The sequence below is a fragment of the Vombatus ursinus genome, unplaced genomic scaffold (assembly GCF_900497805.2).
Source record: "Vombatus ursinus unplaced genomic scaffold, bare-nosed wombat genome assembly UNPS02000580.1, whole genome shotgun sequence".
NCBI lineage: Eukaryota > Metazoa > Chordata > Mammalia > Diprotodontia > Vombatidae > Vombatus > Vombatus ursinus.
Window position 1 is genome coordinate 12,006,365 of NW_020940358.1, and position 17,974 is coordinate 12,024,338.

The window sequence follows — 17,974 nt, forward strand, 5'->3', positions numbered from 1 at the left end:
AAACACTTACATTAGCAATGAGTAATCTTAAATAATTCTAGTTGTATTTCTACCTTCAGATTGCGAGCCTGTTTTCATAGTTAATAATTCTTTGGTTGAAATAGAAGACAAGTTTAAATGATCATATTTACATTAATGGAGACAAGGTGTTCAAATTTTAACGGATTCAGCTTGGTATAATGAAAATAGTATAGCTCTTGGGAGTTAGAAAAGACCCAGGTTTGAATCTGATCTCTACCACTTACTATCTTTATAATCCCTCAGTAAATTATCTAACCTTTCTGAGCTTTAGTTTCCTCATTTGTAAAATAGGGTTAATAATACATGTAAGTACTTCCCCCATAGTGTTGTCTGAAGACAACGTGAAATATTGTATGTAAAGCCTCCTACAAAACTTTGTGATACATAAATGCTATATAGCATTATAGGATTATAGTGCTGAAAGGGACCTCAAAGGCTGTCTTTTCCAACTTGCTCACTTTACAGATGAGAAAACTGAGACCTGGGTCACTCGTTATATTTCAGACTGACGTTCCTTAATAAATCCAAATTAGGTGTTACTGCACTCCTAAAAAAGTAGATGTACTTTAAAAAAATATTATTTCATCAGCCACAAGGTGGCAACTCTCATAAAGCAAGATTTTGCAAAGATTATAAATAACAGATTAGGGAGAAGCTTCATAGGATTAGAGATTCTGAGCTAAAAAGGACTTTAAAGATATAATCTAACTTCCTCATTTTATACATGAAGAAACTGATGCCCAGAAAAATAAAAAGTTATTTCCTCCATTGTAACAAAGGTAGTCAGGATACCTGGAGCATACCTGGAATTTGAACCCAGGTATTCTGATTCTAGTGTTTTTTCCACTATATCATTTAGGACATGAAAATAATGATTCAAAAGATTTTTAAAATGAATTACCTATCAGAGGCTTCAGTTTGTATGTTGTTTTGGGTTTTTTTTTTCCTCCCTTGGATGTTTAGTATCGTGGACAAAGTAGAAATGAGATGAATAAAAGAATTACTAAAGAGTGAAGATTCAGGTAAGGTTAGATAGCCTGATATATAGTCACTCAGCACAGCTTCATGACTTTTCCCAACAAGACTGAACAACCCAGAATCACAGCTAATAAGAGTTGAGGGTCATGAAGGATCTTTTTTGAGGTCCTGAACTCTTTGGCAGTCTGGTGAAGCCTGTGGAACTCTCTCAGAATGGTTGTTAAAACCACCATTTAAAAATGCATAAAATAAAGTACACAGGATTATAAAGAAAAATAATTGTACTGAAATAGCAACTTTTTTAAAAATGTAGTGTGGCTGAAAGTGCTGGATTGAAATGAAATACTGAAATTACTCATTTAAAATTAAGAACCTACCTTGTGCAATATACTTGGTCTAGAGTAAAGATAGTTTAGATAAGATCCATGCCTTTATAGAGCTTATAGCACAGTAGGGAATAGGACAGATAAAGATGGAACTTTAATACAGCTCACCTGCTAAGTACATTTGAGTTATGAAACAAAGAGCTATGTGAACTCTTAGAGAAGGGTCACCAATGAGGGATAATGTGTATGTGTGCTAGAGAATCAGGGAAAGTTTCATAAAAGAGATGGTACTTTAATTCAGTTTTAAAGGGTGGATAGGAATTCATTATGCAATGCAGTCCAGATTGGGTAGGGAGGAAAATAAAGCCAGATATGAGACGATGGAATAGAACAGGGAAGAGTCAACAAGCAGGTGGTGAGAACCAAGGTCAGATCTTAAAGAATGAAGGAATGGTAGAGTCACATAAGTGTAATAAGACAGATGACTCCATTGAATATCTCGAAAGTGGAAGCTATTCTGAATGACCTTAAGCTATACAGTATGGATTGGTGAGTAGAGGAAATGAATGCAAAATGGGAGTCACTGCATTTGAGGTCAAGGAGCTGTAAGATCAGGATTTTAAAGCATAATCAACATGGGCACCGAAGTTTTAAGGCTGGATGATGGGAGTGGATAAAGTATATACTTGTGGACCAGTGGTTGAAATCATTAAGGAAAAGACAAGAATATGTTGCATCTTGGTAAACACTGGTGAAAAGGATGACAAAAGGTGGCATAATGTGTCAGTCAAAAAAGTGGGCATTCCTATCTCATTCCAATTAATAAATATCTTTGTATTCGATTGGAAATAATTTTTTTTATGCAATAGCTTAAATGTGTTCTTTGAAATGTGAATAGTCACCACCTTGTGGATGACAAAATAGCAACATCCAAAAAAAGAAAAACTACAAATACATTCATATATATATATATAGATATAGATATGTGTGCATATATTTACATGTGTATACATATTTATGTATATACACATATTTTAAACTCAGTTTGATCACCCACTGGCCAGATTTGACTCTTTATAATGTCCACCTGGTTCCAAAAACCAAATCTGCCCTCACAGGTTGAAGATTTTCCATGATCATGGATATTTGAAGCAATGTATCTTAGGCTTTGAATGCAGTTACCAAAGATACGAGTCTGAAGGAGGGCACTTCAAGATTCATAGTTAGAACAAACACCCAAGTGACAATTTTGAAGGGAATTATGGAGAGACAGCTTATTGTTGGAAGACTTGGGTTCAAATTCTCCTTTTGACACATAATTGGCTCTCTTATAACACATATAGGACCCTGCACAATTTACTTAAGCTCTTTGTGCCTGAGGCTAGTTTCTAAAACTGGGATTTCTCACCTGAAATTTCCTACACCAACGAAATGAGGTTTGGAGATTAGACAGATGGCAGACAGACAGACTGACAGATAGATAAATGACATGGTGCAGGAGCAGGAGCCAAATTCTATCTGATACTCGTTAGTTGTGTGACAAGGTGCAAGTCACCTTTAAGCTTCAGGAAGCTGCCTAAAACAAAGCTTTGAACAGGTGGCAACCTTCCTTGATAGTGGAAGCACCCACACCAATGAAATCACAGACAATTCACTCACCCACAAAGCTTCATTATTTTATTATTTCTCCAGCACTTTCAAAGATCTAATTTCATTGTGGTTCATTGTGCAGAGTTCACTCCACACAGTATGTTGCTTAAGAGGCTGCTCCCTCCCCATCTCAGAAAAAAAAAAATCACTGGTTGGTCAACTCTGGTAACACACTTACCTTTACTTACCAGTCTGTTTCTCAGTTGAAGAAACAGTCCACCATTTGCCATCTGGATAGCATAGTAGATAGTGAGCTGGACTTAAGAGTCAGTAAGTCCTGGGGAGGAATCCTCACTTACTAGCTGTGTGGTCCTGGATAAGTCATTTAACTGGTTTGCCTCAGTTTCCTCATCTGTAAAATGGGGATAATAATAGCACCTACCTTACAGGGCTTTTGCGAGGATATAATGAAATAACATATATAAAGCATTCTGCAAAGCTTAAAGCATTATATAATGCTGGCTGATATTATTGGGCCCACGTCCAAAGCCTTCTTACTTTTTGTAGGACCCTACAGAGGCTTGTGTTTGCTGGCATAGCCTTTGATAACCTGGAGTGACCTCCATACATGATAAGACATCAGAGAAGGGCTGTAGGAAAGGATATCCCCCCCTGCCCTTGGGGGAAAAATATACATTGATTAAATAATATAAGGTTTGTAAAGCTTTTGATAAAACAATTGAGAAATTTAATAAATTATACTAAGAATGTCACTAAAATGTCCATTCCCTTTGACCTAGAGGTTTCATGTGAGGCATATACTCAAAGGATATGAAAGAGAAGGAAAAAAAAAAGGCCCCAAATACACCTAAATATTTATAGCAGCACTCTTGGTAGTAGCAAAGAATTGGAAACAAAATAAGAGGCCTAAATATTGGGGGATAACTAAAGAAATTGTGGTACACATGTAATGGAATATTACTGCTCCAAAAGAAATAATGAATATGAATATAGAAAAACAGAGACTTACAGGAAAATGTATATGAACTGATAAAAGAAAGCAGAATCAGGAAAACAATATATACACAATGACTATTTCAATGTAAATAGAAAGAACTACAATAAACAATTGAAATGATTACTGTATAATCATAATGATCAATCTTGGCTCTAAAGAAAACAGGAGAAAATACAACTACCTCCCTTCTGTGTGGAAGTAACTATCTATGCATCATACTTATTTGATAACGTTGGCTAGTTTTTTGGGGCTGATTTTTACCCTTTGTCAGGACAGTTCTCTGGGGTGGAGAGTGAGAGAAATATATAATGAAATGTGACAACAAAAGATCTCAAGATATTAAAATTTTTTTAAAAGAAACTCCATAAATTTAGAATTTGGAATGCTAAATAATTTCCTCAGCTATTCTTTGACTTCACAGCTAGAAAGTAACACGCTGAAGCAGGGAATGAAATACCATATAAAACAAACCAAAGAACCCACCTTGGATAAGCATGATTTTGTTTATTTAAAAGCAGAGGCCCAAGGAGTCACATATACTGTTTATTTTATTCACTCTCATTAGCAAAGGCAAGCATACAACAGTTGTAACAGCAAATAATCCAAGCATGCCAAGGATAGTGCCCTTCACAACTGTTTCTTAATAAGAAGCTCTGCTTCTCTGTTATTTTCTAGAAATGTACCTTTAATAGTTAAACACATGTAATTTGAGTTAATATGTGCATAAGGAAAATTAAGACATTAATAAATAATAAACAAGGAAAATTAATATCCATGGAAATTCCTGTGTCTTTCTTGCAACTTAAAACAACAGGCTCAAAAACTATCATACATTTTCTTCCTTCCAAGCTATTATACAGCCACATCTTTCCGCTGGCCATTATGTTGCCAATGTCACAGTTGCTCCATTATATGTCATTCTCAATTTGTTTTTGGAGCTCCCAAACCTCCAGATGACATTTTCATGACAGATACTGGGTAGCTTTCTAGGATAGTGCGATCATCTTATTGTACAAGTCTGCTTAAGCCTGTTACCTTGATATTCAGAATTTAATCTCTTAGAAACTTTTGAAATGTCTTAAAAGACAATTGAATAGTTTCTTCAACCTAAAATCTCAGCTGTTATCACGAGTACCACTGTACTGTACTGAGCTGTTAGCCACTGGCTTTTTTTTTTTTAGATTTAAGTTTACTTCAACAATAAAGAGAATGCTTCCAAACAAACAAATAAATAAATGCTAGCTGATTATTGGTATCTTTTGTAACTTACTCCTGTGCTATTACAGTTTTCATTAACCTAAGCTTGTTGCTCATGTTGGGCAGCAATTTGGACAGTCTAAGTGACATCTGGACAAGTCCTACAATTGCAGAAACCATTTCCTGAAAATGTGTTATTTCTTGAAGTACACTAGAAGAAACAGATCCAGGGCACTGGCCGGTATTCTGATAAAATTTAGGAATTAATTACTGTACTTCACAAGCATGTTCATATACATAATGGGAAGGATCTAAGTCACCGAGGGATCTGATACAATATGATTCATGTGTCAGAGTAAACCTCTATAATTTGTCCCATCATAAATCAGTGAATTGGCATTTTACCTGTTGGGACAATTCTATTATCAACCTCGGGGAGAAAAAAAGAAAAAGGCTATTCACTAGGGGATCTTAGCATATCAAAATGTTATGGAAAATCAAAGCAATCTGGCCGGGGGAGCGGGTGGGGGAGTGAAAACATAAAGGTAGATAAAACCTGTCCCTTTTTCAAGCTCAAAAATGCTGTTTGGTATATTAATATTCTCCTTCCACCTTTCCATTACGAATTTCTTTTTTGAAAAGCAGTCGCTCTCAATTAAGTAAGCTGGAAATAGATGTGTTTACAGAAACAGGTTTTAGGTCATTGAGAGATAGCAGCTCAAGTGCATAAAATGAGTGAAGATAAGGTAAGAATATGCATTCAAACTAATTCAGGCTCTCAAAACTACCACCCAAGTCTTCCACTATAGGGAAAGGTGGCAACTCAATTTTAGTCATTTAGTTTCACTGCAAGCAGCCTCTATCAAAGCATGCTTGCTTAGATTTTATAGTTATGACACCACACAGTAAAGTACCACATGCCTCCAGCAAAGAACATAAAGTAATACTTCAAAAACTGAGCAAAAAATGATGACAGGTTATAGTCCTATAAGTTGTAACTTTATATACAGAAAACTGTTTTTAGCCTACTGTACTCTACATAGATGGGGCACTTCTATGAGCAGCAATGCCAGAGAAGGATGCATGGCATAAAGCTGCACATTTGCATACAGAACCCTACATGTGAACAGCATTAAAGGCAGGCAATTCATGCACTACATTTTTCCATGTATCATGCGTATACTAGTGCAAAAGCTACCACAGTATGTTTGGGGTTTACGAATGTTAGAAGTAGGACTTAGTAGTATATGTACAACATTATTTTTTTCTTTTTTGGACAAAATAGATACAGGAATTATTAGATGAAAAGGAAGAGCTTCTGTAACCAGTTGATAAGAAGAATAAAGGTTTTAAGAAGAAGAACCTGAGAAAGTATTTGAATTAAAGAAAAATGTATCCTCAAAATAAAATTTTAGGATGGCAAAATCATATTCTTAAAGTAATCTTAAAACTTAATATTGGCACACTATTTTGTTATAAATATATGTGGTCCTTAGAAATTTCCATTTGTCACTTATACAACTATTTAAATGACATTTAACCTACAGGCAAGGTTCAGAAAGCATCAAAAGGAAATCTTTGTATTTGGTTTTCACATTGCCAGTTTCCAATCAACTTTTATCATAACTTTGACAGACAAAAGATTAAAAAGGAGAAAAATATGATTAAATAGACTAACCACTTAAATGACTGAAATAAAGTCATAAAAGTGCACCATTTTTCAAGAAGTAAACAACTAAGAATTTTGAAGCCTATGAAAGTCAATAAGTTGAATAACACAACTAGAAGTCAAATACGTGTTATTAATCACAATTCACACAAGGACAGGCAGGACAAGCTGGGTGCCCTATGGGAAGAGCTGGAGATGTCAGGAGTAGGCTTCTGCATTGCCTACTACCCCTAGCCCACCCACTCCTTCAGTTGTCCTCCCATATGTGCTTTTGCAATCCAAATAGGACAATGCTGTGCTTGTCTTTAATAAATTATATTGAAGAAGTTCTGCAGGATGCAGCTGTTGGACCTGTAACTTAATGTCTGCCACATTCAATGTAGTTCCATGTTGATTTACTGAACTACTGGCACAGTAATTTCAAATTCTAAAAGTATTTTCCTCATTATGTCTCCCTTCAGAGACAATCTGACTTCCCAGAAATTTCTGGTATACCAAATGTTTCATCCCAACCCTCCACTAACGTGAAATCATATTCAAACAATTTTTAGCTAGGAAAAAAAAAATTCTGTGAAATATGTACATTTAGAAACTGGGTTTATTTTAAACCAAGTTTTAAAGTTCTCAAAAAAAGATCTAACAGTCCTCAGTTTAACATACTTGCTTCCCATGTTGGACTGTTAAAAGTATTAAAACACCAGAATCCATAGACTTTTAAGAGAAAGCAATTTAGTGATAAACGACTTAGCTCAAAATAGAAACTCCATATTCCATAACCCTGAGGACAAACTGAAGCGCTCTCTTAGAGCGTGAAATGAAGCTGACCCTATTGCTTATATGGCTAATGCAAAGGCAAGTGAGAGAGAAGGAATGCAAAGAAAAGTCTTTACTATTTAACTTCTATAATCCAACACCATTTTAAATAGTGTATTACTTATGTGCAAGGGAAATCAGGAGAGAGAATAACACTCTATCCATTCTGCATAGTTAAATCTGGGCTAGCTGGCTATTCCATAAACTTAGTTGGCTCTTCTCCAGGAAAAAAGAATTCAGTCTTGCTCATTCAATATGGCACTTACCGTATCTTCTCAAGCAAGAGAGTTTATTTTTACCTAAATGGTTCTCATTATCAGCCTAAGATTATTAACATAGAAAAAGGTTCATTAAAAGACACTTCTGAGATGACGCCCTTGGCATAGGAGGAAAAAAAATACAAGCCACTGAAATGTCAAGTAAACAAATTTCCTACAGATAGTCCCACTTGGTAAGACTTAAGTCACAGTCTTGTTCATCAAAAGGCATATTAATATGTAGCTTTCTGAATGACCTTTATAATTTAGTTGTTATCTATTTAAAATAAAATTACTTGAACATATAGGAGGCTTGCTTCCCTCCATTAGTTTTGAGTTCTCTCCCTGCTGTGGCTTTATTGGTAGGTCCATAGTTATTTGCATTTCCATTTCTCTTAGGATTTGGACGTATGGGTGCTTTGAGGGGCGTAAGATGATCAACTGAGGAAAGAAGCATCGGTGGCTGTTTGGGAATTCTAATGTTACCGCTAGCCTGAATCTTAGAACTACTGTCACTACATGGCAATTCCAGAAGTTGCTGCTTTGCACCTTCATTTGGTTTCTTCTTCTTTTCCTTCATTCTCATTTCATAGTTTTGCTTCTGGGGACATGACCTGCTACTAATTGCGTCAATAGTTTTGGGAGAACTCTGGAATACATAATATGATGGGTGGGCTTCTTCACAATGAACTTCTCTCTTGCGAAGATGAACTGCCTGGCTAGGGGGAAACTTTGTAAGCCCTTCAGGATGCACTGACATCCTGCTAGATAAAGTATTTGGAAACAGCCTGCTTTTTCCAGGGCTCTTTGCAGTCCATAAGGCACCAGGAGCAGTCTGAGGCCTGGCTTTGACTAGCTTTATTTTTTCATTTTGTACGGTTTGCATTTGTAGCCACTCTAGTTGAACAAGTCTATCAATATACTTCCCAAGAGACTCTATGGTCTGTGGGAGGAGCTCATTTTTGTACTCTGTGCTTGTTGTTGAAGCCATATTATTTAAATCCCAGGAGTTAAAAGGGGGTGGAAGGAAGTCAGGATAGTAATATTCAGCTTGCTCAGAGCCTTGATCAGTGTGAGGAACAAAACAAACTGGATCAATTTCTTCAGCTCTAAGGTTAAGTTCTGGTGGTGTAAAAGGAGAAGGTGGAATAGGAATTCTTTCAGAATCAGAAAGATCACTTGCGCTGTCCTCATCAGCATCTTCTTTAATAATACTCAATGACTGAAAGTCAAGAAATAATTTGCCCATTGAAGGCTCTGGAAATCTGGAACCAAATGGGGTAGCTTCAGCAACAGATCCTGGAATATTTCTTTTAGGGTCTCCTTCCATATAACTACTTGCTTTAAGTTCATCCTCAGTCCTTCGGGAGACATCTATAATACTGCTTTTCAACTGGGAAGGAATGAGGGGTAATTGAGATTTACTCAGCTTTTTTTCTAAGGGATCCTTCTTCTTTGAACCCTTTGCTCTATTCAGATGTGGGCCAACATTCATACTGCTGTGGAAAAGAAAGCAGCCATCATTCTTAGAATATATCACACAAAGATAAAAACTCATCTGGTTGTTATTAGAAATCAAAACAAAATAGGAACCCTTTAGTTTTACTTTTCAATTACTATACAGTATTAGTATACGGGCCCCCTATACTCCTTTGCAGAAAGGGTAGAATGACCCAGAATATTTAAATTTTCCATGTACTGATGGAGGACATTTAGTACAATCATGTCTTTTTTATGTAAAAGAAGTATTCTTCCCAAAAAGAAGTACCCAAAGGAGTATATTAATTCAATTTCCCTTCAACTATTAAACTTTAAGACAGTGTTTGGATGGGGAGAAGGAGGACACCTGCTTCAATTACTACATTTCCTTAAATGTCTTCATTATTAGTTTTAGAGAAATTTTGCATGCTTTATAAACATTTGAAAAAACTTCTGTCAAAATTATAATTCTGTGGTGTTTGTGATAAACAGTGCTTAATAACATTAACAAGTAAAATCCACAGCTTTAGTTTGCATGCCCATCTTTAATTTAAATGTAAATAATATGCAAAGTGCATGTCTCACAGAACTTAATCATCAATGAAAGCTGTGGTGATTTGTGAACTACTAAAAATTCTTTACATTTAAAATGCAGGAAAAACACAAATCACCTAAACCCCTATTAAGATATATTTTCAGAGAATGCTTTCAATTTAGAGATATGTTCAAAAAAATTATGATTAACTGAATGCAAAATCAATGTCTCACAAGAAGCAGCCAAACTGCTAGAGAATGGAAAGAATAAGGACAGTACTACACTTTAAAAGTTTAATGAATAAAATGGATTTAATGAATAGTACAAGCACTATTAGTAACATCACATCAAACTCATAAGATTTTATCATCAAACTATAAAGATTTTACTTTTTTTGGTTTATTTGTCCACAGGAGTATGTTACAGGAAAATAACTTTCTTTGGGATTACACATCAAAATTTGTACAAAGCTTAATTCTTAAGTATCTGGGATCTTACTCAGATAATGAGAATGCTGGTGGTTCAAAGAATGGCTTGCAATTTGAGTTTTGGTAATTACAGAAAAATGGGTAATACAGGGCAAGCACAATGCCCAGGAACCTTTCTAGGCAAAGATGTGTCATTTTGTAATTTACAATACCCTCGATTCATAAAAAATGTAACTTGTTTCAAAAATAAATCTAAAATTATAATGATCATAGGATCATAGATTTAGAACTAGAAGGGACCTCGGAGGTCATTTTGTCCAAACCTTACCTAGTAAGAATTCTCTCTACAATATACCCAAAATGTGCCTTTTCCCAAAATTCTCCTCTTTCCCCTCTCTTTTCTCTTCGCTCTCTTACTCTTCAAGTTATCTTGCATTTACAAATCTGTGTCAATATTATTTCCCTCAGGTAAAATAAAGTCTCTCTGTTCCTTAAAGGAACGGATTCATTTTTGTCTTCGTTTGTCCAGCATGGTGCCTTACCTGTAAGCTCTTAACAAGAGAATGTTAAATTGTTAAAATTAAAGAAAATAAGAGTGATTAAGTAATTTGCTTTAAATCAAAGTCATACAAGATAATCTGCAAAAGGCTTTAGAATATGGACATTAGCATGTCTATAGGTATGGTATAGAAGAAAAGACATAGTTGGAGTCAAGAGCTCTGGGTTCTGGCCCTAGGACTCTGCTATACAGGTGCATAGAAAAAATATGCTTTATTTACAAATAGCAATTTCAGAATTAGGATCTATTTTACCATATGTTAGGAACCAATTTGTGAAGTAATGGAATTATACAAAAAACACTTTACCTGCTTTTCTGACAAGATTCATTCATCCTATTCCCTTTCTTGTAAAAACTCCGTGACTGAACATCATCTAGGTAGCTGTGAGATGTCTGTGAAATAGGAATATGTAGTAAGAATCATTGTGAAAGTATAAAAACTGATCATGAAATCTGAGCAAATTCTTTCTACAAACATTACATTACCTTTTCTGTAGTGCTGGAATTATTCTTACTCAATCTGCTCGAAGATGGTGTCAGCTGAGGAAATGGTTTCTTTATTCCTCTTATATTTGGAAGGGATGTTCCACTGTTGGAACTAGAAATAACAGAACACTTCTTTTAAGTTATTATTAATAATATTTCTTGCAAATGAACCTAACATCAATATTGGGTTGTTAAAAAGCAAATAAGATTTTAAAAGCAAAAATAAAAGCTCAATGCAAAACTTAGGAGTAAAAAACAGTTGCTTTAATATTTCCCATACTCTTCAGACATCAGTTAGAAATGTACAAACTCTTTTCTGTACCTACAAACATGTCTACAAGATACAAGATCATGATGCTATAATTGCTCTAAATTATATCTCTACAGCATATATTCTTTTGGTGACAGTAAACTGGGGTAATAATGACATACAGTGTGGTAACTGACTCTTACAGCCCATTGTATCTGGAAGGACCCAGATAAATTTCACTTTGTTCCAACTTGTTGACAACTTGACTTTGCTACTCCGAGGTTACCCTTACATTCCCTCCCTCCCCCCAACCCCATTCCAATTCCAGCTCTGGAACAATCAAATAATCAATTCTGCCACTTTTCTTGGAAGAGTTATGTCAATCTACTCCCCAATGGCCCCACTCACCTCAACTTTGCAGACCAAAATGCCCCAACCTGGCCACTATTCTCCTAATCAATGTCATCTCCCTCAAATAATTAGAGTGTAAGCTCCGATCCTAGAGAACAAGGATGGTCTTTGCTCTTGTATTCATGTTCTCAGCACTTAACACAGTGACAAACTAAGGATAAACAACAACAATTTAACACAGTGCTTAACACAGTGGAAGCACTTAATAAAAGCTTTTCTCATTGCTTCATTCACATATTCCTACATGAAAAGTAAAGTGAAAGTTTATCATCCAGTACAGATACAGTGACGCTTTTAAAATTACCTCCGCCAAAAGAAACCTAAAGTAATGGCCTAAAAGTAATGGCTGGTTGACTATACAAAACCAAAGGAAAGCTCCTTAAATTTAATCAATGAAAATTTCCTTAAGTTGTATTCAAATTAAAAGGGAAAACATACTTATTTCATGAAAGAAAAAGGTCTCTGGAAAAGACAAATGGAAATTTACACAAGGATCACGTCATTTCTTTAATGAAAGCATCTTAAAATTTTTCATTTAATGAGTGGCCGATTATCCTTTGGGGGCTTGGGGCACAAATACTCTACGACTGTATCATATGTAAATCAATTAATTAAAATTAAATCTCATTAAGAAACCCTGGGGCCACAATAGTCACCAGTGAATCACGTGATATTTCTTAAGTCAAGAAGTATCCATTAAAACAGCTTCATCAGTGTGGGGCTAGTTTCTTACTAACATACCTTATCCAAATCGTTTCTTTCCTCAAAGTATATACATATATACAATTACATATATAAGCACACATACATAGACATAAGTTGTAGGTATATGCATATATGAATATAATTCACTTAATGCTCCAGTAAATCACAATTACTTAACTTAGAACGAAAAATATTTACTAACATAAAGAAGGAAAAAAATAGGTTTCCTTACGTTACCATTCTTTGGCGTGTTTCATAAGTCTGGTTTTCCTTTTTCTGTGTCCCTCTGGGCAGTAATAAGGGGCAATCTTTCATGCCTGGTCCCATAACTGCTCCCAAGAGAGTACGTTTGCACCTTTTTCATATCACCTTTTCGCTGTAAAGCCAAAGGCTCCAGCTCTTTGTACATTTAAGTAAGAAGGTGAAATAAGAAAAATGTCATCAGATCTTAAAGACGCAGTAAACAAACATGCACCGTTCTCTCTCACGTGGTTTTAAAAACCACCCAACTAATTCTAGTTGCTAAATTGCTTCCCATGCTCCACTGCTTGATTAAAGTCAGTTGCATTATTCATCACACAATATTAATTAAACCTTGCCTTCCTGTCACCAGCTAGTGAATGACAGAAAAATAGAAACACAGCAGTGCCCCCTCCCCCGGGAATTCGTCAGTCATTTAGGCCAGCAAAGCATTATGGGTGATGTGCAGAAATGACGCTTCACCTTACGCAGAGCTGCTCCAGCCGTCAGGTAAAAATGGTTCATCCTTTAGCGCTGCAGTTAATATGGTCAATGGGACCATTATGGCGAAGCTAGTTCCTAGAATAAGCTTCCGCCACCAAATGAAATAATTCCCCAAGGGTTGACTAAAAAAAAAAAAAAAAAAATCCAGGTATCCGCAGCAGTAATTTATCATCTTTCTAGCTTTTACTTGTACAAATATCATATTTACACCGTCCTGTCAAACTGACATAAATTGATTAGAGCTTCCTTTTCGCAAGCACAGAAATACGTGACTAAGCAGCCAGACTTACTTCCCCTTCTAGGTATCTGCCTCCTTCCCGGCAGCTTGCTACCGCAACTGCTGCCGCTGAGCTAGGCTGCAGCTGAAGCAAACCGAAATTAAAAAAAAAAAAAGAAAAAGAAAAAAACTGGGGGGAGGTACCACTGCGACACGCTACGGAGGGAGTGGCTGAAGAAGCTTGTCAGAAGCTTTGAAGGAAGGAAGAGAAAAAATTCGGGGACTGTTTAGCAAGGACAACCTTTTAGTTTTTTAACCCAATTTGAGGCTGGTGGAATAGGGGATTCCGGTAAGCGAGTTTGGCGTCACGGAAGGGGTGGGGCAGGGGCTCGGCTCCTAGGGAGCACCTTCTCAAATTGCAATCGCGTATGCTGTACAGCTGGTGTGGGGTTGGTGGGTGGGGCAGGGGAATTTACCCTTCCCGTAACCTTTTTTTCCTTCCTCCTTCAGTTTAGGAGTAGGGGGAAGACCCTACTCCTCCTCCCGAATTACCCCCTTCCCCGAACCCCTGTGGCGGCTCCTACAAGTTACTGATGGTGAAGGGGGAAGTAAAAGCATTCCCTTTTGAAATATCTTTTTAATTGCAACAAACGGAAAAGGATTCGGGCGCTTGTGGCAGCGGGAGATTGAAGGGAGTCCCCAGTGGCTTCAGTTCTAAGCTCCTTTGTGCAACTGTATCGTGACAGCTCTGGTTATTGCAGGAGCTTGGATAAAGGTTCTGCCAGACGTGCTGGAAACTGCCTGAGACTGGGAGAGAGGGAGGGAGGGAGAGAAGGAGAGAAGCTTGGATTCTAGGTCGCTCGTCTCAATCTCTTCAGCAACTCTCGGACATGTCTAAAGGGCCAGGTTCCCTTGTTCTGGCCCCCTCCCCTTGTTTGCGTCAGTCCGTACCCCGGACTGCTTTGAGGAGCCTCAGCAGCCTTACCGACTTGGACCGGGGCATGTCCCAAGCGCGGAGGCCAAGCAACCCCTTCTCGGCTCCAGGACCCCAGGCCCACCAACAGCAGCCGGGTTCCTCCAGCTGCGACCCTTGTTTGAGGCCCATTATTTACCGCCGGGCCCGATCGCTCCCCAGCTCCCCCGAGCGCAGGAAGAAGGCGTCGGGGAATGCAGGGGCCCAGTGCAGACCCGGCTGCAGTCGACAGCATCGGGTGCGATTTGCAGATGCCCTGGGTCTGGAGCTGACCCAGGTGAAGGTTTTCAATGTCGGGGAAGACCCGTCGGTTCCATTACATGTCCTCTCAAGGCTGTCCATCAACTCCGAGCTCTGCTGCAGTAGCCAGGACTTGGAGTTCACCATTCAGTGCCTGGTTCCGGACTTCCCGCAACCAGCGGACCGCAGCGACTTCTCTATCCGGCTCCAAGGCCAGCGCGTCTGCCTAGAGCGGGTCACCAGCTCAGACTTGGGCTTAAGCGGCACCATCCGGGTGCTTAACGTGGCCTTCGAGAAGCAGGTGACTGTACGCTACACCTACAACTGCTGGCGGACCCAGCAGGAAGCAGGAGCCCGCTGGCGCAGCAGTGATGGGGATTCAGATGTATTCACTTTCTGCTTCCCTGTACCCCCCTACCTTCTGGGGCTCAGTTCAGTGGTCCAGTTTGCAATTAGATACCGAGTCGGGGGGAATGAGTACTGGGATAACAATGAAGGTCAAAACTACAGTCTCAGGTGCCAGACCCATCCTCTCAAAATGCCACAGGAATGTGAGGAGAGCTGGATCCACTTTATTTGAGTTAGGGTCAAGGCGAATTTATTTTTTTTTGGGGGGGGGTGAAGTTTACTTTCAGGAAGAGTACCATAGGGGTTATTTAAAACCTTTGAAGTTTTTGTCATCCCTGTGAACATCTTGGAACATTTCTAACACATTATTCTGCATAAGTCAATACTTAACAGGGCCTATTTTATATGGGAGCCATACTAGCTGAAATTACAAGGAAATGTTAAAATAAGAATGAAGGAAGGGCCATAATAACTTTTGTCCCTTTCTCGTGGACTTCATGGCATATTCGTCTAAAAGCTAAACCATTTAGCTAATGGAATGGAGCTGCATTGTCTGTCTGCAAGGCCTACTTTCTGCAGTGTTTCCTTTATCCTAAAGCTAGAAACAAACTTGTTCTAGTAAAGTTTTAAAGCATGTGTATGTGCTCTAGCAAATTAATTTTTTAGTTTGGGAGACCGAGTCCTACTGTGTAATGTGGTATTTATGAATGTACTAGTCTGGCAAGCACTGCCTGTGGAGATTAGGTTTTGCTAAGTATTTTTGGAAAGGTCATTTCTCTCCTAGATTTGTAGGAAGGACTCTGATTTTTGCATGTGACCCAAATGTGTCCATAGAGCTCAGGCACTGTTAACATTTGTGATCTTGGTATGTTTTCCTGCAGACAAATGCCTTCCCAAGAATAGGGACATTTATCTTTTTAATAAGCTTAAAAAGAATGAGTAGTGTTGATTGTGTTGTGCCAGCTGTAAACAGAATGTACCACTTTGTGAGTGTGAAGAACATTATGGTACTTTATGGTATTCTGGTCACGTCTCCAATCAAATATGAGATCATGTTTATTTGTCAATCCACGGTTTACATCTCTGTAAGAGTAGAGTACTAGTAATAGTACAGAAATGTAAACTGAGTCACATAACCATTCATGTGTTGTGGTTTCCCTACCCATGAGGGTCTATATTGTACATGGGCAAGAGCCAAAGGTAGAATAGATTTAAAACATAATTACTTCTGCCAAAATACAAATGTTCTTGCAGTTGGCTTTCCTACCTAAAATATTTCCATTATAGAAGCCTAATAATTATTTGTCTGCATCAATATGTGTGTTTTATTGAATTATTCTATTTAGATTTGAAACTACTTGAACATTTTAAGAAACCTTGCCTTAAATTAGTTTAGTTGTCCCTAAATCCGGAATACAGTTTCAGGTGAAAGAGGCTTTTACTATTCCATTTATGGAGTTTAGATCATTTCTTATGTTTGTTAAACTATCAAGAAATTAGTCATGTTTCAGAGTGAAGATGTTACATAAAAGTACAAGACATTCATCAACAGCAAAAAGAGTGATGGTAATAAATCCACAGATATTTGTCCTTTTTTTTTTTTTTTTTTTTTGGTAAGGCATTTGGGGTGAAGTGACTTGCCCAGAGTCACACAGCTAGTAAGTGTTATGTGTCTGAGGCCGAATTTGAACTCAGGTTCTCCTGACTCTACGGCCGGTGCTCTATCCACAGTCCCACCTAGCTACCCCAATGTTTGTACTTTTTAAAAACTATTTAAACTGTGTGTCTGGCAGTATCAGATACCTGTAAATTTTAGCTGTGATCTCTTGTGCCTTCAGAAAATAGAGAACTCTAAATTCCAAATAATTTTTTTAGTTTTCTCTAAATTTGTAATTTTGAAAATGTTTAATATATCTCCTTCTCTCCAACCTGAGGACTGCATGGATAGGACAGTATTTACTAAAACCATACCACAATTAAATAAGAAGTCATTAGTACAATAATAACTTCTTATGGTGCTGAGTGGTATCTCTGACAGCTAGCATAGCAGATTAGGTGTCAACAAGTTCACTAAGATTTCAGATGGAAAATATTATAGCCAACACTGTGATGTAAGTTTTTGAATATCAGTTGGGATTTGCGAAATTAGTAATTTCAAGGTTGTTTTTGCATTTTAATCTACTTTCTTTTGCTTATAACTTGTGTTTAAGAATCCAAGAGAACACAAGCACTGTATCTGTAACCTCTTGATCTTAGATCTCCCATTCTCTGTATGGAAATTGAGCCATAGCTGGTTCTTAAAAATTGTGCCCTACACTGTCATGCAAGAGAGAGACAGGCCCAGTTGCATTTCCTGTTTTACTGTGGAACTAAGCCAAAGGCCTTTGTAGTCCTGGCTTCTGTGCACTTATCCCCTGCCAGATGGGGGAGCACAAGACAGTGGTTGGGTGTTTTTTGTATTATATCAAAATTGTTTGCTAAATTTTTTGGAGTGTAGCTAAAGGACCACAGAGAATATGTAAAATTCACCCTGTCACAAAGTGTTCTGTGTATGGAAAAATAGAAAATATCTTAATATATCTTACTTGAATAGTGCATCTTTAGGGTTTGATGAGATCAGCTCAAGGTGCCTTTAAAATGGTTAAGATTTGGAAATTTTAAAAGATGGAATCCATGAACAATTAAAAGACCAAATATGGCTAACTAATCAATAGGGAAGCTATGGAACAC

The 17,974-nt window shown here is 37.5% G+C and overlaps 2 protein-coding genes across 6 annotated transcripts; one reads left to right on the forward strand and one right to left on the reverse strand.

Moving 5' to 3' along the window:
• Nucleotides 1-4,417: 4,417 nt before the first annotated feature.
• Nucleotides 4,418-14,742, reverse strand: FAM217B (family with sequence similarity 217 member B). Of its 5 annotated transcripts, none has more exons than XM_027850376.1 (5): nucleotides 13,757-13,795; nucleotides 12,955-13,121; nucleotides 11,357-11,468; nucleotides 11,178-11,263; nucleotides 4,418-9,368 (listed from the first exon to the last, which is right to left on the reverse strand). In XM_027850376.1, exons 2-5 carry the CDS (start codon nucleotides 13,047-13,049, stop codon nucleotides 8,162-8,164), a joined length of 1,500 nt encoding a protein of 499 aa, XP_027706177.1. In that variant the 5' UTR covers nucleotides 13,050-13,121; nucleotides 13,757-13,795; the 3' UTR covers nucleotides 4,418-8,161. The 5 variants fall into 5 exon arrangements, with proteins under 5 accessions (XP_027706177.1, XP_027706185.1, XP_027706209.1 ...); XM_027850384.1 differs by having other exon boundaries at nucleotides 12,960-13,121; nucleotides 13,757-13,794; XM_027850408.1 differs by lacking the exons at nucleotides 12,955-13,121; nucleotides 13,757-13,795 and adding an exon at nucleotides 14,669-14,742.
• PPP1R3D (protein phosphatase 1 regulatory subunit 3D) lies at nucleotides 13,913-16,850 on the forward strand. The gene is made up of 2 exons (XM_027850421.1): nucleotides 13,913-14,032; nucleotides 14,194-16,850. Exon 2 carries the CDS (start codon nucleotides 14,574-14,576, stop codon nucleotides 15,474-15,476), a length of 903 nt encoding a protein of 300 aa, XP_027706222.1. The 5' UTR covers nucleotides 13,913-14,032; nucleotides 14,194-14,573; the 3' UTR covers nucleotides 15,477-16,850.
• The last annotated feature ends 1,124 nt before the right edge of the window (nucleotides 16,851-17,974 follow it).